General features: G+C 48.3%; 7 protein-coding genes across 7 annotated transcripts; 2 read left to right on the top strand and 5 right to left on the bottom strand.

Moving 5' to 3' along the window:
- On the bottom strand, nucleotides 1-790 carry VFPPC_14726 (hypothetical protein; the record flags this gene model as incomplete). Its single annotated transcript, XM_018292494.1, has 2 exons — nucleotides 1-705; nucleotides 758-790. 2 exons carry the CDS (start codon nucleotides 788-790, stop codon nucleotides 1-3), a joined length of 738 nt encoding a protein of 245 aa, XP_018137191.1.
- Nucleotides 791-1,577: 787 nt separating this feature from the next.
- Nucleotides 1,578-2,522, bottom strand: VFPPC_10169 (nitrilase/cyanide hydratase and apolipoprotein N-acyltransferase; the record flags this gene model as incomplete). The annotated part of the gene is made up of 1 exon (XM_018288587.1): nucleotides 1,578-2,522. One exon carries the CDS (start codon nucleotides 2,520-2,522, stop codon nucleotides 1,578-1,580), a length of 945 nt encoding a protein of 314 aa, XP_018137192.1.
- Nucleotides 2,523-3,150: 628 nt separating this feature from the next.
- Nucleotides 3,151-4,472, bottom strand: VFPPC_10170 (transmembrane protein; the record flags this gene model as incomplete). Its single annotated transcript, XM_018288588.1, has 2 exons — nucleotides 3,151-4,212; nucleotides 4,287-4,472. 2 exons carry the CDS (start codon nucleotides 4,470-4,472, stop codon nucleotides 3,151-3,153), a joined length of 1,248 nt encoding a protein of 415 aa, XP_018137193.1.
- A 586-nt stretch (nucleotides 4,473-5,058) lies between these two features.
- Nucleotides 5,059-5,334, top strand: VFPPC_16888 (hypothetical protein; the record flags this gene model as incomplete). The annotated part of the gene is made up of 1 exon (XM_018294641.1): nucleotides 5,059-5,334. One exon carries the CDS (start codon nucleotides 5,059-5,061, stop codon nucleotides 5,332-5,334), a length of 276 nt encoding a protein of 91 aa, XP_018137194.1.
- Nucleotides 5,335-7,319: 1,985 nt separating this feature from the next.
- Nucleotides 7,320-9,647, top strand: VFPPC_10172 (dipeptidyl-peptidase IV; the record flags this gene model as incomplete). The annotated part of the gene is made up of 1 exon (XM_018288589.1): nucleotides 7,320-9,647. One exon carries the CDS (start codon nucleotides 7,320-7,322, stop codon nucleotides 9,645-9,647), a length of 2,328 nt encoding a protein of 775 aa, XP_018137195.1.
- A 213-nt stretch (nucleotides 9,648-9,860) lies between these two features.
- On the bottom strand, nucleotides 9,861-11,333 carry VFPPC_10173 (hypothetical protein; the record flags this gene model as incomplete). The annotated part of the gene is made up of 1 exon (XM_018288590.1): nucleotides 9,861-11,333. The coding sequence occupies one exon, from the start codon at nucleotides 11,331-11,333 to the stop codon at nucleotides 9,861-9,863; it is 1,473 nt and encodes a 490-aa protein (XP_018137196.1).
- A 664-nt stretch (nucleotides 11,334-11,997) lies between these two features.
- VFPPC_10175 (ABC multidrug transporter) lies at nucleotides 11,998-17,187 on the bottom strand (the record flags this gene model as incomplete). Its single annotated transcript, XM_018288591.1, has 14 exons — nucleotides 11,998-12,565; nucleotides 12,619-12,708; nucleotides 12,781-13,396; nucleotides 13,458-13,522; nucleotides 13,677-13,748; nucleotides 13,800-13,908; nucleotides 13,962-14,297; nucleotides 14,349-14,511; nucleotides 14,566-15,320; nucleotides 15,374-15,607; nucleotides 15,694-15,973; nucleotides 16,040-16,257; nucleotides 16,343-16,877; nucleotides 16,960-17,187. 14 exons carry the CDS (start codon nucleotides 17,185-17,187, stop codon nucleotides 11,998-12,000), a joined length of 4,269 nt encoding a protein of 1,422 aa, XP_018137197.1.
- Nucleotides 17,188-18,534: the final 1,347 nt, after the last annotated feature.

Raw genomic sequence — 18,534 nt, 5'->3', positions numbered from 1 at the left:
TCAGACCTCCTCGTCATACTCATACTTTAGTCGAAACTCTGCGGGTCCGTATTTGTACAGTCTTCTTCCTAGTGGCGTCATATCCAACAGCTGTAGCGTGGGCATAATCTTATCTCCGCCTCTCTCCCAAGTTGAATACGTGTGGAAAATTTCATCACCTTGTCTGTAGAATACACTAAATCCAGGAACGTCGCCTGTCCACCAACGTTTCCCTTTGGCCTCCATTTCTTCCTTGGTCCTGAAATTCATCTCAACAGGACACACAGACTCGTCGATGGTTGCGTGAAAGTCGTAGTTGAAGTCAGATTCTTGACTCGAGTACCACAACCACGCCCAACCATTGGCATCTTTGAAGGCTCGCAACTTCTCGACTGGTGCGCGAGAAATGCACACCAAGTTTGTATCTTTGAAACGCAAGTGGCGCACGTCGGGAAGAGCTTCTGCAATGTGAGAACATCCGTGGCAACCAGCGTCTTCATCAGGACCAAACATGAAATGGTACACAATTAGCTGCGGCTTCCCTTGGAAGAGATCTGCTAGCGTGACGTTTGATCCGTTTTCATCCTTGAATGTGTAACTCTTGTCGACTTTGACCATGGGGAGCGCGGCTCTCTGTGCAGTGAGACTGTCATTCGCCCGGGTCAGCTCTTTTTCCTTTTCAAGGAGAGCCTTCCGTGCGGCGAGCCATTCTTCCCGGTTGACGACCTGTTCTAGTGACTTAGCAGGACTATACCTCACAGTTTCCGAGACTTCCCACCTTGTTCTTAATCGTTTGCTCAGTAGTAGACATTTTGTTCCGATCCGGTGTGCCAGATTTCCTTTGGTTGTGTGTGAGTTGTTGGATGGCGATTGATGAGCACAGAACAGCCTCAATGAATGATCTCAAGGCTCACTGGATCTAGCCATTTTATAGTTGAAAATTTGGTGCTTTGCTCTGTTTCTGTCCTTCAGTTTTACTTTAGTATTGCAGCGGTTGTTGAAAGAATCGAATGCATGTCGTGAAACTGAAGACGCCTACTACCTCATCCAATGCATGGCGTCGCCACCGGTGATTGTAGTTTCAATGCATCGCGTGAACATTACTGCCGTAGGACCACTTGGCCGTGAACAAGGTGGGTAGCGAATTGTGAGAACGCCTTCAGCCCTGTGCAGCCATGGAAGTGTCACCCGCTGTAATATTTGAAGCCTCCATGTCCTCTTCATGGTGTGTGTTCAACAGCTATGATTTGCTCAAGTGTTGCGCCACAACGACATCACTTCGCATTCGGACAAGGCAAATTGATTGCTATGCGTGGGATGCAACCTAGTGTCAGAGTGCGACACAGGAAGTCTAACCTGTCAGGATTGTTTCAATAGTATTTGATTGCACTGTACTGATCCATTGTAGCAGCTCCCACCGATAACACTTCTACCATCAATACATCAACAGTTGATTGGGCGCACGGAGCCTCCGGCAGAGGGCGGGAGGGTTCAATGTTGAGCAGATTTGATGGTGACGGCAAACTATTAACAACATTGAATTGCTTCCGTCCTGATCATCCTTGATGTAATGACCTACGCTTGTATCGATGCTCGGGCTACATCCAGGCAACTTTCAGCTGAGACTCATTTGCCGCCGTAATGATACGACTGTATAGCTCAGGACGACGTGCCTTTTTATACCGAAAGCCACCAGCCAGTTGCAATTTGTCCCGCGTACACACTGCGATGGCCATGTCCTCCCCAAGAGCTCGACACTCGTCCATGATATCCCCAAATGGATCCAGGATCATAGAACAGCCGTTCTTGAGCTGGTCATCGTCCATACCGATTGGATTGCTAAACACAACATACATGGCATTATCGTACGCTCTTGAAGGCAACCACTTCATGAGCCACGACCGACCCTTGAGACCGTCGAACTCTGCCCGTAGCGATGTCGGGTCCTTATCCCGGTTTCGCCATAACACTGGATCAACGAAACCTGCTCCTGGTCGAGTTGATGGCGTGCACATGGTAACGTGTGGCGCGAACAAGATTTCTGCGCCCAATAATGCTGTCCCACGAACGTTTTCGACGACATTGTTGTCATAACAGATGAGTATACCAGCCTTCCAGCCGAGTAAGTTGAAAACGACCAATTCGTTACCTGGAGACAAGTGTTTGCTTATAAATGGATGGATTTTGCGAAACTTGGCAACCATGCCGTCCCCATTTACGCATATGTAGGTGTTGTAAATGGTATCTTGAGCCTTATCGTATTCAAATAAGCCCGCAAGCACGGTGAGAGCATAATCTTTGGCAACGGCAACTAGTTCTTGTGTGCTGGGACCGGATGGCACCTCCTCTGCCACTTCGATAAGCTCATCGCGAGTCAATTTAGAGGCAAAGGTATACCCCGTGATTGAGCATTCATGAAAAGCCACGACGTTGCATCCCTGCGAAGCGGCATTGGCGGATAATTTGCGAATGGTGGCCAAGTTGGCTATCTTGTCGCCAGGAGCGTTTTCGAATTGAACAGATGCAATACGGAGATCAGCCATGGTATGGATGGTAAAGGGCGGCAACCCTGAGAATTTGGGCAAGGTCTTGTATTGTCAGATACTCCTCAAAAAGTCGACAGCCTATGGGTCTCGTACATCATTTGCCGGAGGAATCCTTATTTATAAGTTTGAATGTTCTTTTACGCGCGGGTCGACTCCAACTCCGGTGGTCGGAAGCTGTGAAGTTCATATGGGGGTGTTACGTTGCAACGACCTGGCAATGACTATGCTCCGTTCCAAAACGAGCCATATTACAGGTTTCTGCCATTCATTAGTTTGATGCTTCGTACAATTACGCCAGATCGCGAATGGCCAGCTCACAAATAGCACCCTCAGCTAAGGCTTGCTTGGCAGCGGAGTTGCCTATTTGGGATTCCACAACTTGTAGTTGACGGAGTAGTCACGGACTCAGGGCAAACTGCTGGTCGGTTGGCTGTAACAAAGGTGACAAACCAGCGGGTGCAAAAGAAACAAAAGATGGAAAACATGTGTATCTATCGTATTTTGTCTAAGGTTGCAATCTATGATTCCAGTTTTGCCTTGGTTGTAGTCCGATTACGGAACTAGTCGGCTATTACTCCGAATGTCATTACCTTCAATGTTATGTATTCGTTATCCAGTCCGGTGTCTATTGCTTTGGTCGCCATCCTTCTTCTATATCATCATCGTTGAATAACGCCGACTGTCCAATCTTGCCCTCGAAAACCTTCTTCACATCATGGGAAGCGTCTTCGACAATGCCGAGCCGCATGTTCGTTCGCCCTTGGGAAATGTGGCTCCAATCTGGGAGATTCTCAAATCTACCCGGGAATCCCTCCAGTGTCTCGTTTGTCCTTGCTAATGTGTTGACATATCGATACCATGTCAAGTTGCGATCGCGTCGTCTACTCCCTCCTTGTATTCTAGCCATGCAAAATTGATCTCCATTCTGTTTAGTCACATCTCTGTACCCGATAATCGAAATGACGTCCCTGGTAACGTATCGTCTGAAGAACTCCTTGGGATCCATGACGCCGTCAGAGGTACCTGGGAATTTGTGGAAGCCATATCGCCAATCATTGTAAAGCTTACAGTTTCGCGCAGTTGGCAGCTTTTCCTCGGTCGAGGTCGGCCGATCAGTCGTAAAGTATGCACACGATGAGGGATCGCCGTGAATGTATCGAACGTGTACATGTGATGGTGGTGACGCACCAAGCATGGCATATCGTTGAGCGAGCTGACCACCACCGCCATGGCCAACAATGGTTACATTTTCCACCCTTGGATACTTATCTCTGCTGGAGAATTCAGCAACTAATGCATCAAGGGCGTCAATTGATGTGCAGTTGGTGCCATCCGGGTGTGTTGCGGTAGATCCAGCTTCCCATGCGTTCACATCGCCCCAGGCCAGTTGGTTTCGGGTATATTGTCCGGAATTGTACTTTGTCGAGAAGAATTTGGGTGCAACGACAATAACATTTCTGTCGGAGCCGTGTATTTGATCCTCCCTCGCCTTCTGCAGCACCTTATTAAACGTCGACCAATAGGTGTCTGCATTTCGGCGCTTTCCATGTATCACAATGATTGCGTGGGTGGCAAAGCGTGCTTCCGGAGCCTTGGTTTGGTACGCTGCCACGGACGTGTTTTCCCCGCGACAAACTGTGATTGAGCGTATCTCGGAGCCAGCGGGGGACTGTAGCTCATTGTGATCCTGCAATGCGAGCGAAGTTTTGTTAGCTGCGAGACCGTTTTTATGTCTGGTATTGTCTGGGCTTTTCTCTGTACCTCGCCCTCATTATTTGGCCCCAAATTGTGAGAGGTATAAGTGTACGCATCAGGGTTGCGTTTTGACTGTGGCCAGTCCCCAGATATTGCTCCTTCCAGTATACCTGCTTTTATAAACGCACAAGCTGCAAAATGTGCAAGAAGAACCAAAATCGTCAATACTAAGCCTCTAAAGTTCCATTCCATCATTCACGGCGAAATGAGAAGCTCGAAGTTTCCCATTGGGTAAGAAAAGGGTGAGGAGGGTGGCTACTGATCATTTATCATCTCAATGTCTGCATCAGTCTTCTCTGTCCCCATCTCTATGAGTTGCACAAAACATTCAGCCTGGCAAGACGATGACTTTCCACGTCACCAAGATGGCTTCTTCATCGGCGAGACAAGGGAAAGGGCAGCCAAGACAGGATCGACATGTTGCTTTGGTTTGGTGCTGCATATGTACCTCCCCATTGAAGGGGTGATTCGATGGGCCCGAATTGTCGGTCTTTTTCTGCTTTGCAATCAATTTTTTTCTTTCACCAAACTCCATGATCAACGTATTTCTTCCTGGAACCGAAAAGCCCTGCATGACAGAGACGCGCGACTGCATCATGCAGTGGAAGCAGTGGACCTTGATGCCAATTCTTTCTGGTCTTCTGGTGGCACTCACTTCAATCGACAGATGAGACGAGACATTGCAACCCAATGGCTTCGATTTATGCTGAATAACCCACTGAAGCGTCCAGAGTCTTTTGCCACCCCTGCGTGTCGCAAGAGGAAGTGAAGGCGGCGGATGACGATTTTGAGTCAACAAAAGGCAGATCGAAGTCAATATTTGAACCTGCTACTAGGCGTATCTGGTCTCCTTCAGTTCAGCCGCATTGTATCATACTGGGTGCTTGCCGGAATGCCAGTCTGTCCAAGCAGCCATGAAAAATATTGGTGTGTTGATTTAGCGAATGTCTTGGGAGCTAACGCCAGAGTAAACATCGCTGAAATACATTGCTGTCCATTGTCGTCTGGCCAAGCCGTGCATTTGGGGGCTCTGGGATTTGAGAATGGGGGTTGAGATGAGTGAGTAGGCGGCTGCTGTCCAGTGAACAATATTCGACTGATCCGGAATATTTTATTACTCTGTTTCAGTTGCCGGGGACCACATGCATGCTTCGGGGCACCGAGCCAGTAGCATTACAGTCTACGCAGCATGGGGCTGCTCGTGATCACATACTGGTCCTTGGTTTTTGGCTCCCAGGCCCAGCTATGTGTGTAACTCTCGCAGGAGACCAGTAGCATCGGGGGGTGCTTTGGGCAGGATGTCCATTTTGTGCAAACAAATACCCAATGCTCGGACAGAAAATGAGTAGCGATGGCTCTTCTCTCTGCCTCTTGACCGGCATCAATGGCTCGAAAGGTTGTGTGGACGCTGCAGTGTGCTTCAGAGGCGATGCAGCTCCGAACACAGCCAAATCAAAACAGGCGAATCTCTCACATCAAGTGATTCATGTGTACGATGTCGACTGCAGTGATGATGTAGTATTTGGGATCAACCGGTAGTCTCGCTGTCGTTGTCAAAGGCATCGTCATAGACAATGGTTGGCGTTAGTCTTGCTTTTTTGAAGATGGCTAGGAAGGACTTGATTTGATTGCTCGTAGAGACTCAGATGAAGCGAGTATTAGTAGCGGGTTATGTCGTTGATGGAACAGGAGTCACAAGACACTGATTCTGGCAGGGGCTTATGGGTTAAGGTCACACACACAGTCTAGTCAGGATCAATGTGCACTAAAACCTCGAGGGGCGCAAAGTTAAATAGTCTATCTAGTGCCTTAGATCATTGCTAAAGGCGATGATTTATTTGGGCATGTAGAATCTGTAGGTATAGTATCTATCTAACTTGGCATGCCCGATTTTAAAAGCTTTCCAAGGTCTGGTTCCTTGGTGGGCTGCTTGTTTGCTGTCACACGCGACCTAAAGTTAGGCTACCTGCGCTATCAACGATCATCAATGGGAACTTTGCGGGATATTTGACTCTGTGCACCTCAAGGATGTGCTTTTTTAACACGGGTTCGCGTTGTCAGCAGTTCGCTTAGGTGGGCTGTTGGGTGAGACAGTTTTGCGGTGACTTTGTCAATTTCGGCCACTTCACCTGTCTGTCTATCCGCAGGCAAATCAGTTTGGTTTCGTGTCAATTGCTTTGTCGTAGCTCCAGAAGCGGGCACAGCTATGGTACAAGCAGATTTCCAAGTGTTTGTACTCCATGCTTGGTAGGATTGCCACGTTCTGTATGCAGTATAAATACATCTGCTGGGGCACTCCGCACGAACTTCAACAAAAGACATTGCAGGATCAATGCTTGGATCTGGCCATGGTCAATCTCATCCACCATACACCGTGCCACATCCAGTTCTGGTTAGTTGCTGGTATTGGCACTTTTGGCCACCAAAAGACTAGGGAATCAACGAGCCAAGAAAGCCAAGAAACCAACTGCCAGGGGACTTGTCAACTACCATCCAGATTAAGAAGGTCGTCCAAAAGTCGGGGACTGTAGCTTCTGACAGACTTTGGTCCAACACGACATAAACACGACCAGTGTCCACTCCATGACCATGTGTCTGGCATATTCTCAGGTAAAACCTGGTACTTCTGGTACTACACTGCGTGGAGTAATAAGAATATGATTGCAATTGACCCCCTCTTGACTTCGCGATTAGTCGATGCACCTTGTATTTGCAGCCACTGAATGCAGGGATCTTTGCATATTGAAATTTAAAATGGTCCATGTCACCATCACAGCGCTTTGCCATCCACGATTCACTGGTCAATCCGCCGGTTCAGACACCGACACGATCCCCGTTTATAATTAGAAGTCAAGCTCTTCCAACCCTTTGGAATTGTTTCCCCCCTTCTCGGTTGCGCTTGAGCCAGGAGGCAACAGCCGCAATTGAATCGTCACGGAATACCGAGGAAGCAAATTGTCCATTCTGTTTAAGATCCTAGAGGCAGACGGGTCAAAACGGAGTCTCGATATCACTCGTAATATCAACTCCCTGCACAAGATGCGGGTGACAGAGTTGGTGTTTACTCTGTCGCTCTTTGCGAGCTTCAGTCTTCAAGAAAGCATCGAGCCTCGCAAACCACACCAGCCATCTGGCAATGGCGATCGTCTTCTCACATACAATGAAACAACGCCTTCGCCCAAGCTCCGTCCATCCACAATCTCTGTGCGTTGGGCAACCACTGGTGATGATGGGCAGTACATCACCACCAACAACAATTCCGACTTGGTCTTGGTAAATGTTGCTACCAATGAGCAAACCACTTTTCTAGCAGCTGAGAAGAAACCCAAGGGCCTGCACGACTTTTGGATCCGACATGACCAGGAGACGCTTTTGGTCGCTACCAATTACACCAAGCAATATCGCCATTCCTATTTCGCAAACTACCTTCTTGTTGACGTAAAGACCGGCAAGCAGTCTCCTCTTGTAGACGACCAGATCGGGGACATTCAATACGCCACCCTGGCACCTAGCGGAACCACGGTTGCCTTTGTCCGTGGTAACAATGTCCATCTTCGTGACGAAGCTGGCAAGATCCATCAGATCACCAGCAATGGGAGCCCCGACATGTTCAATGGCGTGCCTGACTGGGTATACGAGGAAGAAATTCTTGGTGATCGGTCTGCTCTGTGGTATTCCCCCGACGCAAAGTTTATTGCCTTTTTGAGCTTCAACGAAACGGGCGTGGAAACTTTTACAATTCCTTACTACATGGCCGGACAAAAGGTTGCTCCACCCTACCCAAGGGAGCTGAAGCTGCGTTATCCCAAGGTTGGATCGACGAATCCCAGTGTTGAACTGAACATTTTGGACGTGGAGACAAAAAAGGTTGCCAAAGTGCCCGTCAATGCTTTCCCCAAGGACGACGCCATCATTGGTGAGGTCACTTGGGTGACTGATAAACACTCAGCACTCATTTACCGCGTCTTCAATCGCGTTCAAGACCGAGAGCAACTCGTCGTAGTTAACCCCCAGTCCCTGGCCACCAAGATTGTACGAAAACGGGATGGAACCGATGGTTGGTTGGATAATTCCATGGCCATATCATATGTGGGAAAAGTCCGGAATTCTTGCAACAGCACCTACTATGTGGACTTGTCTGATGAGTCTGGATGGGCACACATCTATCTTTTCCCTGTCAATGGTGGCAAAGCTGTGCAGTTGACATCTGGTCAATGGGAGGTCGTGTCCATTTTGAAGGTCGATACATCCAAGAAGCTCATCTACTTTCAGTCGACAATGCGCCACAGCACCGAGAAGCACCTGTACAGTGTGTCGTACAGCACCAAAAAGATCACCGCCCTTGTGAATGACAAAATACCGGCTGTTTGGGGTGCGTCCTTTTCTTCCAATGGAGGATACTATATCTTGACGTACTCTGGCCCCGACGTCCCGTATCAGGAGTTGTACGCTTCCAACAACACAGCCAAGCCGTTGCGTACCATCACTTCCAATGCCGAGTTTTACAAGCAAATTAAGCAATATAACCTTCCAAACATCACTTACTTTGAGCTCCAGCACCCGGATGGCTTCTCGTTGAACGTGATGCAGCAACTTCCGCCAAACTTTGACGCGAGCAAGAGGTATCCCGCCTTGTTCACCCCATACGGTGGTCCCGGTTCCCAATCAGTGACCAAGAGCTTTCAGCCTCTTGGTTGGAAGGCCTATATTGCATCCGAGCCTGAACTTCAATACATTGTTTATACAGTCGACAACCGCGGCACGGGGAACAAGGGCCGAAAGTTCCGATGCTCCGTTACGAAGCGTCTTGGTGATTATGAGGCCAAAGACCAGATCTGGGCTGCTCAACGACTTGTCTCACGAAACAAATTTTTAGACCCGCAGAAAGTTGGTATCTGGGGATGGTCTTTTGGGGGCTATCTTACGGCCAAGGTAGTCGAAGCTGACTCTGGTACCTTTACATTTGGTCTGAGCACCGCACCCGTATCGGACTGGCGGTTTTATGACTCAATGTATACTGAGCGATATATGAAAACACCAGCTACCAACGGAGACGGATACAACAAATCGGCTGTTCGAAAGACTGACGGATTCAAGAATCTTGCTGGAACGTTTGCATTGATGCATGGTACGGGTGATGACAATGTGCACTACCAGAATGCAGCAACACTGGCAGACCTACTTGTGGACAATGGAGTCTCGCCAAACAAATTCAAGATGATGGCCTTCACAGACAGTGATCACGGCATCAGTTTCCATGGCGCTAGTGCTTTCATTTACAAGTTTCTAACCGGCAAGTTGTGGGATGAAGTTCAGCGCAAGGATAAGAGCCTGGTCCACCAGTGGGATCGGCGCAGGACTAGGTAGTCAGTTACTTTGGCTGAGAATATGGGGGCTATATCTGAAAAAGTCAAAGGAATCATGCCGCGGCGTATCGTGTCTATTAATGGGATGAACACAGGTTATAAACGTTACTTTGTCAGCTTTCCAATCCATGCAAAACCCTCGATATCGTAGCGGCGACACCTCTGTGACAGGCCGTAACCCAGCACTTGACCAACTAAAACAGGTCACAACCAGCTATACGGTGAGTCGCGGCGCCGCCTTCGGTTGTGCTTCCTTCTGCTCCTGTTGAATCCGCTCTCGCCACACCCTCTCAACCTCGTTACGTATGCCCTGCTGGTAGTCAACCTCATCTTGGTGCAAATCTTTGCACGAATGGTCAAAATGTACAAGGGCAGCGTCCAGGCTTGCTTCGTCTGCAACGTCTCCATTAGCCAAGGCTGCGCTGTGTAAACTTTGAATCATCTGCTCTAAAGCAAGGAACGGTTCTCTTTTGGGAAGAAGCCCTAGTTCAGTCCACGGTACTGGGCCGAGACGGTGCGTGTTGTCCAGGCTGAGACAAGCCTGTACAATACTCTTATACTTCTTGTCATTTGCCGCCACTGTGTGCGTGCTGTACGGACCAAGAAAACTCATTGAGTCGGGTTGAGACATTTGATCCAACACTGTCAACCAAAGCTCTGCAACTGAACCGTACACTAACACGCCAAGGAAGCCCAATTGCATGTATCCCGTCATATTGATCATGTTGGCAACCGAAGAGAGGGCTGCGAAGAGACCTGTCATCATCCAAGCCCAGTGAACTAGGCGATTGTGTGGTTTGTTGTCGACAAATCTCCACGACGTCCGGGCCCATCGCTCCATGGTCTCCTGTGTGCCTTTAAAGATGACCCACCCTCCCGATGGTCGCTCATAAATTGCAAAAACAATGTCATTGTCTTGCCGGATATTCAGTTCTTCTTTCCAAGTATCTGATTCAACTAACTGGCAAAGCGAAGCAGCTGTCGACGCCAGCCAATGCAAGAAGTAGGAACCAAACAGCACAACGCCCCAAATGTCGTACAGCAAAACACTGATTGTTAATCCGCCAGATACCAGCACCCCCATTACTACCTCAGTCAGTCCAAAAATGGTCTTGCTGAGTCGTCTGTTTTTCTTGTCTGCTGTATCGGCATGTTGCACCTCTGAGTCATCTTCACCTGTGCCAAACACTCTCATCCCAGGTCGCAGGAGAGAAACAACCATGATATCGTTCCTTGGGTGCTTTGAGGGTCGAAATGCTAGAGAGTCAACAAAGCTCGATTCGCTCCCGCTTACTGGTAGTGTTGGAAACAAGTTGACCACTTTTCCAATGGTCGACTTGACATTGAGATTGTCCACATTGCCCATGAACATTTCCAGCGCAGGATGAATAGACCGGTAGTTGCGTGTAAGATGGTTGACGAGGACTGAGACAGGCACAGTAACAGCGCCGATTTGCATGAGATGCGGCCATCGTTGCCGTTTCCTTCCGTAATGATAGGGCTGGGCATACAGTCTTGATGCGCTCACCGAGGCGCGGGGATTCCAAAGGATCGCGAGGATGGCCAACGGGTCAAAGGATACAGGACCCGATGTCTTGACTCCCGGCGTCACATCCTGCGAACCCCATGGTAGAGAGGCTGCCGCGAGGCATGATATGGAGAGCCACAGCAGGATTGTGAAAAGCATTGTAGCTTGGCATCCACCCGAAATGAGTGATGGATCAAGTTCTGCACATTTGACGAGGAGAAGACGCGTGTGATTGCCACCTTGCAGCCTGGGGAGACGATATCGCGGATCCTTGCTTGCCCGCATCAGCTGAACTGGCCGGGGGTTGCCAATCGTGTCAAACTGTTTAGCTCGGCCCCGCGACGTGAATTTGGTGAAACAAATTTACGATACATGCATGCTATTTGAGCTTTTGTGCTAATCGGAAGCTTGTTTGTACGACCAGGCATGTACGGAAATACCTTGGGCTGTTTCTCAAAGCAACCCCCAAATAACCCAACATCCCCACCAACTGGCAGAGGCTTGTGTGAACTGACTTGTCACGGTATTGGTGTCTGATGCGTAATTGAGCCCTGGGGGTCTTTCGTCAATCAATACGCTATTTGCAAGGTATCGAGTCTCTAGGTTGAAGAAGCGACAATAACCATCGCCGTCCACATCATTCCCGTAGATGTAAGCCTGCCTCGAACCCTCGCTTTGCCTCAGTGTGGCCGCACTTATCAACCCTGTCCAAGATGTTCGTTGGCATATTGACCATTGTTTATGCCGACATTACGAATGCTATATCTTTTTATCCAATCGAGTCTACTACTCTCATGATGTACAAGGTGCAGTCAATTCTCCATCAGGTCTCTGATGACCCATGTTCGGCTATGCAGACAACCCTTCCATCATCTATGTCGATGACTACGTCTGAATTCCGAATACTTTCAGGTCGATGTGAAATCGAAATCACCGTGCAACTACCAAAAACTTCGTTCATGACTTCCTGCATTACGTCGGCCGTTTCATGATCCATACCGCTCGTGGCCTCGTCCACTAACAATAGGCCGCTTTTGTTGGCCAGTTTATGCAGTATTGCTCGTGCAATGGCAAGCAATTGTTTTTGACCATGCGAAAAGCCCATGTTCACTAGGGGAGCATCAAGTCCACCATGGGCATCCACATGATCCCGTAGTCGTACTTTTTCTAGTACTCCAGCAATCACAACATCGTCCGGTGGCTGCTTTCCGTTTGCTGGGAGGAGATTGTAGCGCAATGTTCCTGGAAGCTCCAGTATCTCCTGGGGGATCGTCGTGATAAGAGACCTGAGCTGTTGTCGTGAAATGGTAGATATGTCTGTACCATCAATTTCTATTATCCCTGTATATTCTAAGAAATTTAAGAGCGTCAAAATGAGGGAACTTTTCCCACTACACTCATGATTAGTCGCCGAAACATCGAGCGCATACGTGAAAGATCGCACCTTCCAGTTCGGCCGCGGATTGCGACCTTTTGTCCAGGCTTAATGTCAAGTGACACGTTACGAAGAGCCGTGACCGAGCTATTTGAGGGACTTCAAAACGCGCTTATTAGTTCACACGGCGGACATTGGGGAGTTAGGGACTGAGACAACCGATGTTCTTACTTGTAAGTGGCTGATACATCAGCCATCTTTACTGCTCCCTGCTTAAAGGAGCCAGAAGGTAGTTCGGCGCCCCCGTGGTCTTCCTCTGTTGGTGTAGCTTCGTTGAAGGCTCGTACACGGGCAATAGCACCTAGTGAAGTCTCTATATCCACCCAGGTCGTAAGTAGGGCAACAATGGAGTCGCCGAATTGAATAACAATTAGCAGCGCCAGGCCAATGGCATTCTGCGACGTTGAGTCCTGGCGGCATAATGCAACCGTGACTAGAATAGTCACCACGCCAAGCACGCAGAGGTCCGACACCAGGCCAAGCCATCGCTGGATACAAAACATATAGTAAAATGGCTTTTGGGAATAGTCCAGCATTTGTAGACTTTGAGACAGGTACTGAATTTGCCATCCGAAACTTCGAATGTGCATCAAACCAGCGGTAATTTCGGTAAACTGGGTATAAAGGGGCGTCTTGGACTCCAGGTCAAGTTGCCGCATTTGTCGTGATGTTCGTAGGTAGAAGTGTTGAATAATATACAAGCAGGCAAAGATGAAGGGTATTGTAATGCCAACGTAGGATGCCCCAGATGCAATGATGCCTACATCTGTGACCAACAAGAAAAAAGCTATAATTTCGTTTGTTAGATGACGTTCCCGAAGTTCATGGTAAAACGGGAGAGAGCATACAGTATATTACAAGAGAAAATGACATTGGCAAGTCCTGGCTAATAAGACTCATGTCTTGGCTAAACCTGCACCGCAGTTAGGAATACGTAACATTAAACGGTGATAGGATTATACTTCCAAGTTGAGAATAGATCCGGTATTTGTTGAGGAAAGAAATAATAAGGTGGACCTGACCAGCATTAGAAACTTCATTATGTTGACAAAGTGTATATTTTGTACCCCATGACTTTTTGCAGAAGACTGCGGTGCAAATTCTGTGAACTATCGGGAACGATTTTAAGAAAGTACAAACTATTACAATATTAGCCAGATTTAGTCAATCGACATGCATCCATATCTTACCATTTTGATAGTCCGCTGGCCACAAAACTACCAAATCCGAATATAATATACCCTACAAGGTATGTCTTATTGCCAGGGGCGACATCTAACCAAATACGAAGGAAGATTTCTAACAAAGGGGTTAGTATACTTGGCGTATATCCATATTTGCATTTTCCTTACCAGGGAGCCTTTCCGAAAATGCGCATAGCGCAACTGCAACCACCCAGATTGCCCAGAGCCATTTGGCTGTCGAATTGAGATAATATACATAAAGGCCAAAGTCTCCTCGCTGTCGCACCAGCGGCTTCTCATCAGGGCTGACACAATCATCCTTGGAAGTGTCCTGAGATGAATCAGTGACTTTGGTCTTCTCTATACTCTCATCTTGAGAAGTGGCTGAAAGCAGTCGAGCCATATCCTTCTCGCCGTGCACTACATCTCTTGATCTCGACACAGACTCTATGGTGCAATCCTCCCCAATGAGCAAGACCTGATCAGCGGAGTCAACGTATTTGGCTTGCTCGAGTGTTAGCAATAAGACTATTGTAGGTAGAATGAGGGTATTACCTGAGTGGGTAGTCATAATGACTGTGGTACCCAGCCGTTGTAGCAAGCCACCCGAGCCGATAAGCCTATGGAAGATAGCGTCTGCTGTGTTGCTATCCAAGGCACTCAACACATTGTCCAGGACTAGCAGAGGGGCCTGTGAATAGACAGCTCTAGCAAGAGCCTTAGAGTGATATTGTCAGAGGAAGGATCTTTTTTAGAAAGGGTTGTGACGTACAATTCTTTGCCTCTGCCCACCACTCAGGTTGGAACCACCATCTCCGGACATTGTTTGATCGCCGTGTACAAGTTGTCGAATGTCCTCGATTAGGAGGCATGCATTGAGCACGGTTTCGTACCAGTCTGCATCGTACGACCTTTCTCCGATAATATTCTCTCGAATAGAAAGACCTTTTAGCCAAGAGGCCTGGTCACAATAGGCAATTTGACGCTGCTCTATGTAGATCGCTCCGTCTGTTAAATTAGCCTCGCCGACTATGGCTCTCAAAAACGTGGATTTGCCAGAGCCAGTGCGGCCGAGAACCATCACAAGTGTTGAGTGAGCTACTGAGATATTTACTCCCTTTAGTATAGGGCCTTTTCCAGGCGGAGCAATAGATGCGTTCCAAAATACGACGGGAGCATGCGGGATGCATGGTTCATTCGCAACTTGGCTGGTTTCCAACGTTGAACAGTTGGAAAGATCTTTCTCGGAGTCGTCTTTCTCAGAGCCGCGACTTTTGGGATTGTCGATGACAACACGGCTGTCCAGGCGTTCTTCTAGTAAAAGATATGCCTCAATCCGTTTGAAGCAGCCTAATATAGACATAAATTTCGGGTACGCAGCCAATAACTTTGCCATTGGCAGTGCCGTCATGGTGACAAATGCTAGGGCCGTAAAGGTATCGGTAGCATTCAATCCGTTGGATAAGCCTGTCCAGAGGATTGCGGCAGTAATTATAATAACAGGCGTAATTTGATAGCAAAGTAAAACTAGATGCAAAATTAGGCTCATCCTCAACATCCGCTAGTAGGGAAGCCCATACCAGAGGCTTGCATTATTGTGAACAAAATTCGAAAAGGCTTGGACTGCTCCATCTCTGAATGTCGAAGGTCTTGAACTAGATCAGACACAGAGGGCGCCAGGCCAACCATCTTTATGGTCTTGATCTGTTGGAGCATATCTGAGGTAATTGAGACTCGATGCTCAATCTCGTTATTCCAGGCCATTCGCGCAGGGCCTATTCGTTGGCCAATAACGAAACCAATTACCGCGGAAACTAGTTACATGTTAAATTTGCAACAGAAGATGGAAATAGAAACGCGTGTGAATATGAGGTGTTGGCAAAAGCGAAAAGCTGCTTACTTAGTCCTGGAAATATAACCAGAATTGTTGCCTTGCCAATTACGGTTGTGAGTAGGTATGTCCCCAGAGCAAACTCGATAATATTGGCCCAGATTTCGTGAAATTTGAGAAGGTTCATGGAAATGCCTTCTATATCTGTACTCATTAGGGTCGCTGCAGCTAGCTCCTTGGCATTTGTCTGCTCAAGTGCAAAGGTCTTTTTAAATATCTCCGAGACGAGCACACCACGAAGCATAGTAACTGAACGATAGTTGGCGTGATTGAAGCCGGCTCTGGTAATCTACGATGCCAATCAGGCTTATTGTGCCAATATCGGCGCGCGCGGGTTATGGACACAAAAACATACCGCTATTCCAAAGTAAATAAGAACGGTCGCTCCTATAAGGCCATTGCGAACGGTTGCTGGGGGATCTTTCTCGCCAACGAATCGAACAATACGTTGTAATAATAAAGGTTGGCTAAATGTAAACGCCGTGTAAAGTATTCGCGGAATGAAGACAGCCAAAAATGGGCGTCGAAGTGTCACAACAGTTGACCAGATGAGCGGATTTGATACATGGTTGTCTGATGATGATGTTAGCATCCTACAGAGAGGTACGTTCCACTACCACGGTGTTGGAAATTTTGGCAATTTATGTGTACAACTTACACTTTGCCCAAACGAGTTCAAATTTTGCCGAGAGGTGATCAGCTGCGAAGTCATCTCCTAGATTCCCCAAACTCTCAACCTGCAAAAGTGTCTTGTACCCCGACAAAAACGTTGGATTCAGCCAAAGAAACAAGGCTCTCGTCCAAAATCCACTAATGGCCTCCCGGCTCAACGAGTTCTTGAGGGCAAGAACCTTGATGTATCTTCTTTTGGGGACCTCCTCCAACAAGAGAAGAGCCAACTTGCCTATGCATGATGCAGTCGACAAACCCGCAATTGCGTCGAGGCCAGATCTGGAGAAGTAGGTTCGAGATTTTGCGATATCCAGCAACAGGGTCAAGCTAAGGTAGAGGCTCGTAAATGCCCACGATCGCAGCGAGTGCCGGTGCTCGAGACTGAGGATGGCGACCAAGCAGAGAGAGCTGATGCATACCAGCACAGCCCCCGGCAAAGTACCATGAGATCGCAAGGCAGGCAATGTGCTCCACAACCCCAGCTTGGCGATGTCAACGCCAAGAAGCGCCACCGCAATGGCCTATGTGTGGCGCGAAGTTGTGTGAGAGAAGGCAACGACGACTGGAATCATCAAGACTGGCTGAAGACATGGGTCAACTTACAAGCTTGGTCCATAAAAGAAGGCCGCTGGAGATGTATATCGGTAGCTTCAGGTAGTGCAAGAAGAAAAATGGAGTTACGGCAATGAACAGGCCTGCGGGCAGGATAGTCAAGATTGAATCCTCAAACAGCAGAGTAAAGTCGAACTGCGACCCCAGCTGCGGGCCAAAAGAGTTATCCAGGTTGCTCATTCCAACTCCAACGCCAACGGCCCTCAGTACCGTGGCCATGGTTGAGAGGAAAACAATCAGCTACGTGGCCGTCCGTCCAAGCCGGCCCCGATGGTGTCGCAGCCGGGGCTTGGTATTAATAAATAGTCAAGTAAGTTGAAAGAATTGGAGAGAAATACGGACGTGCCTTGGTCAATGGGAATCTGCGGGTATTTGATCCAACAGCACTAACTGTCCATCACAAATTCACAAAACGACGCAGGTCGCTACCCCCTAACTAGGCAGGTCTAATTCCTCGGGCCGTTGGGTTCACTCTGTGGTCGTAATGGAAATGCATTGATAACTGCATTTGTACATTAGTCCCCACTTACAAGGGACATCTGGAACTTTCACTTTGGTCTAAGCCAAGTCGGTTACGGGCTATTTCAAGTCAAGCCGCGGCGTGGCGACAAGGACCATGACCATGGAGTTGACCAGAAACCAGACCAGACACCAATCATTATCTGGGTCAATTAAGATGACAATGACCCGTGCGGCATGCACTGCATCTACAAGACAAAGGAGTTGTCCAACAAGCCCGCAACTCCCAAAAGGACGTTCTGGTACGGGCAGGTGGCACAACTGCTACTCCGGTCTGTCTGTTTGTGTTCCTGTTTGTGTTTGTGTTGGCATTTGTATTCCCCATCTTGTCTCATCGGTCCACCCGAGACATTACATGTACGTTAACTATGCGGAGTCTACGGACTCGGACATCGGACGACGGAGTACACATACAAACAAACAGACGTACATTCATTCATACATCCCCCACCTGCAGAATGCAGAGTACATACATACGTACATACATTCATACATACATAGATAGATAGATAGATACATACGGAGTACATACATACATACTGTACATACAACAACAACCAGCCCATCCATCCCCCACCTGTCGATCAATCCCCTAGCTAAGCTCCACTCACTCGGCCGCCAGTCAGCATGCCATCTCCGTGTTCAGCAATCACTCCCTCCTGACACACAAAAGATCCGGTGTTACAGTGGAAGATCCCACTGGGATTGAGTGTCGACCTCTTGTCGCAGCTTATTTCTCTCCAAGGATAGCGGCAGCCTCCTTAGCGCTGGGGGCGCCGTCCTTGTTGCTGTATGCCATGAGATCTACGCCAGCAGTGCCAGGAAAGCTAACACCACTAACGACTTCGGAGACTGTATTGAGAAACGGCACAGTTAGAGCAATTGAATGGATTTGAGATCAAACGTGAAAACAAAAGGCAGCGGTCGGCCATACCTGGACGGGCATAAGCAACGGATGCGGCCATGGCAGCCATGACGGCCCAGAAAGCAGTGGAGGACAGAACCATGGTGACGGGTTTTTATTTTTTGAGATGCTGACGCTTCAAA

This window comes from Pochonia chlamydosporia (assembly GCF_001653235.2).
Source record: "Pochonia chlamydosporia 170 chromosome Unknown PCv3seq00010, whole genome shotgun sequence".
Lineage (NCBI taxonomy): Eukaryota > Fungi > Ascomycota > Sordariomycetes > Hypocreales > Clavicipitaceae > Pochonia > Pochonia chlamydosporia.
Note: the sequence above shows the minus strand (reverse complement) of the source record. Positions and strands in the feature narration are given on the sequence as shown.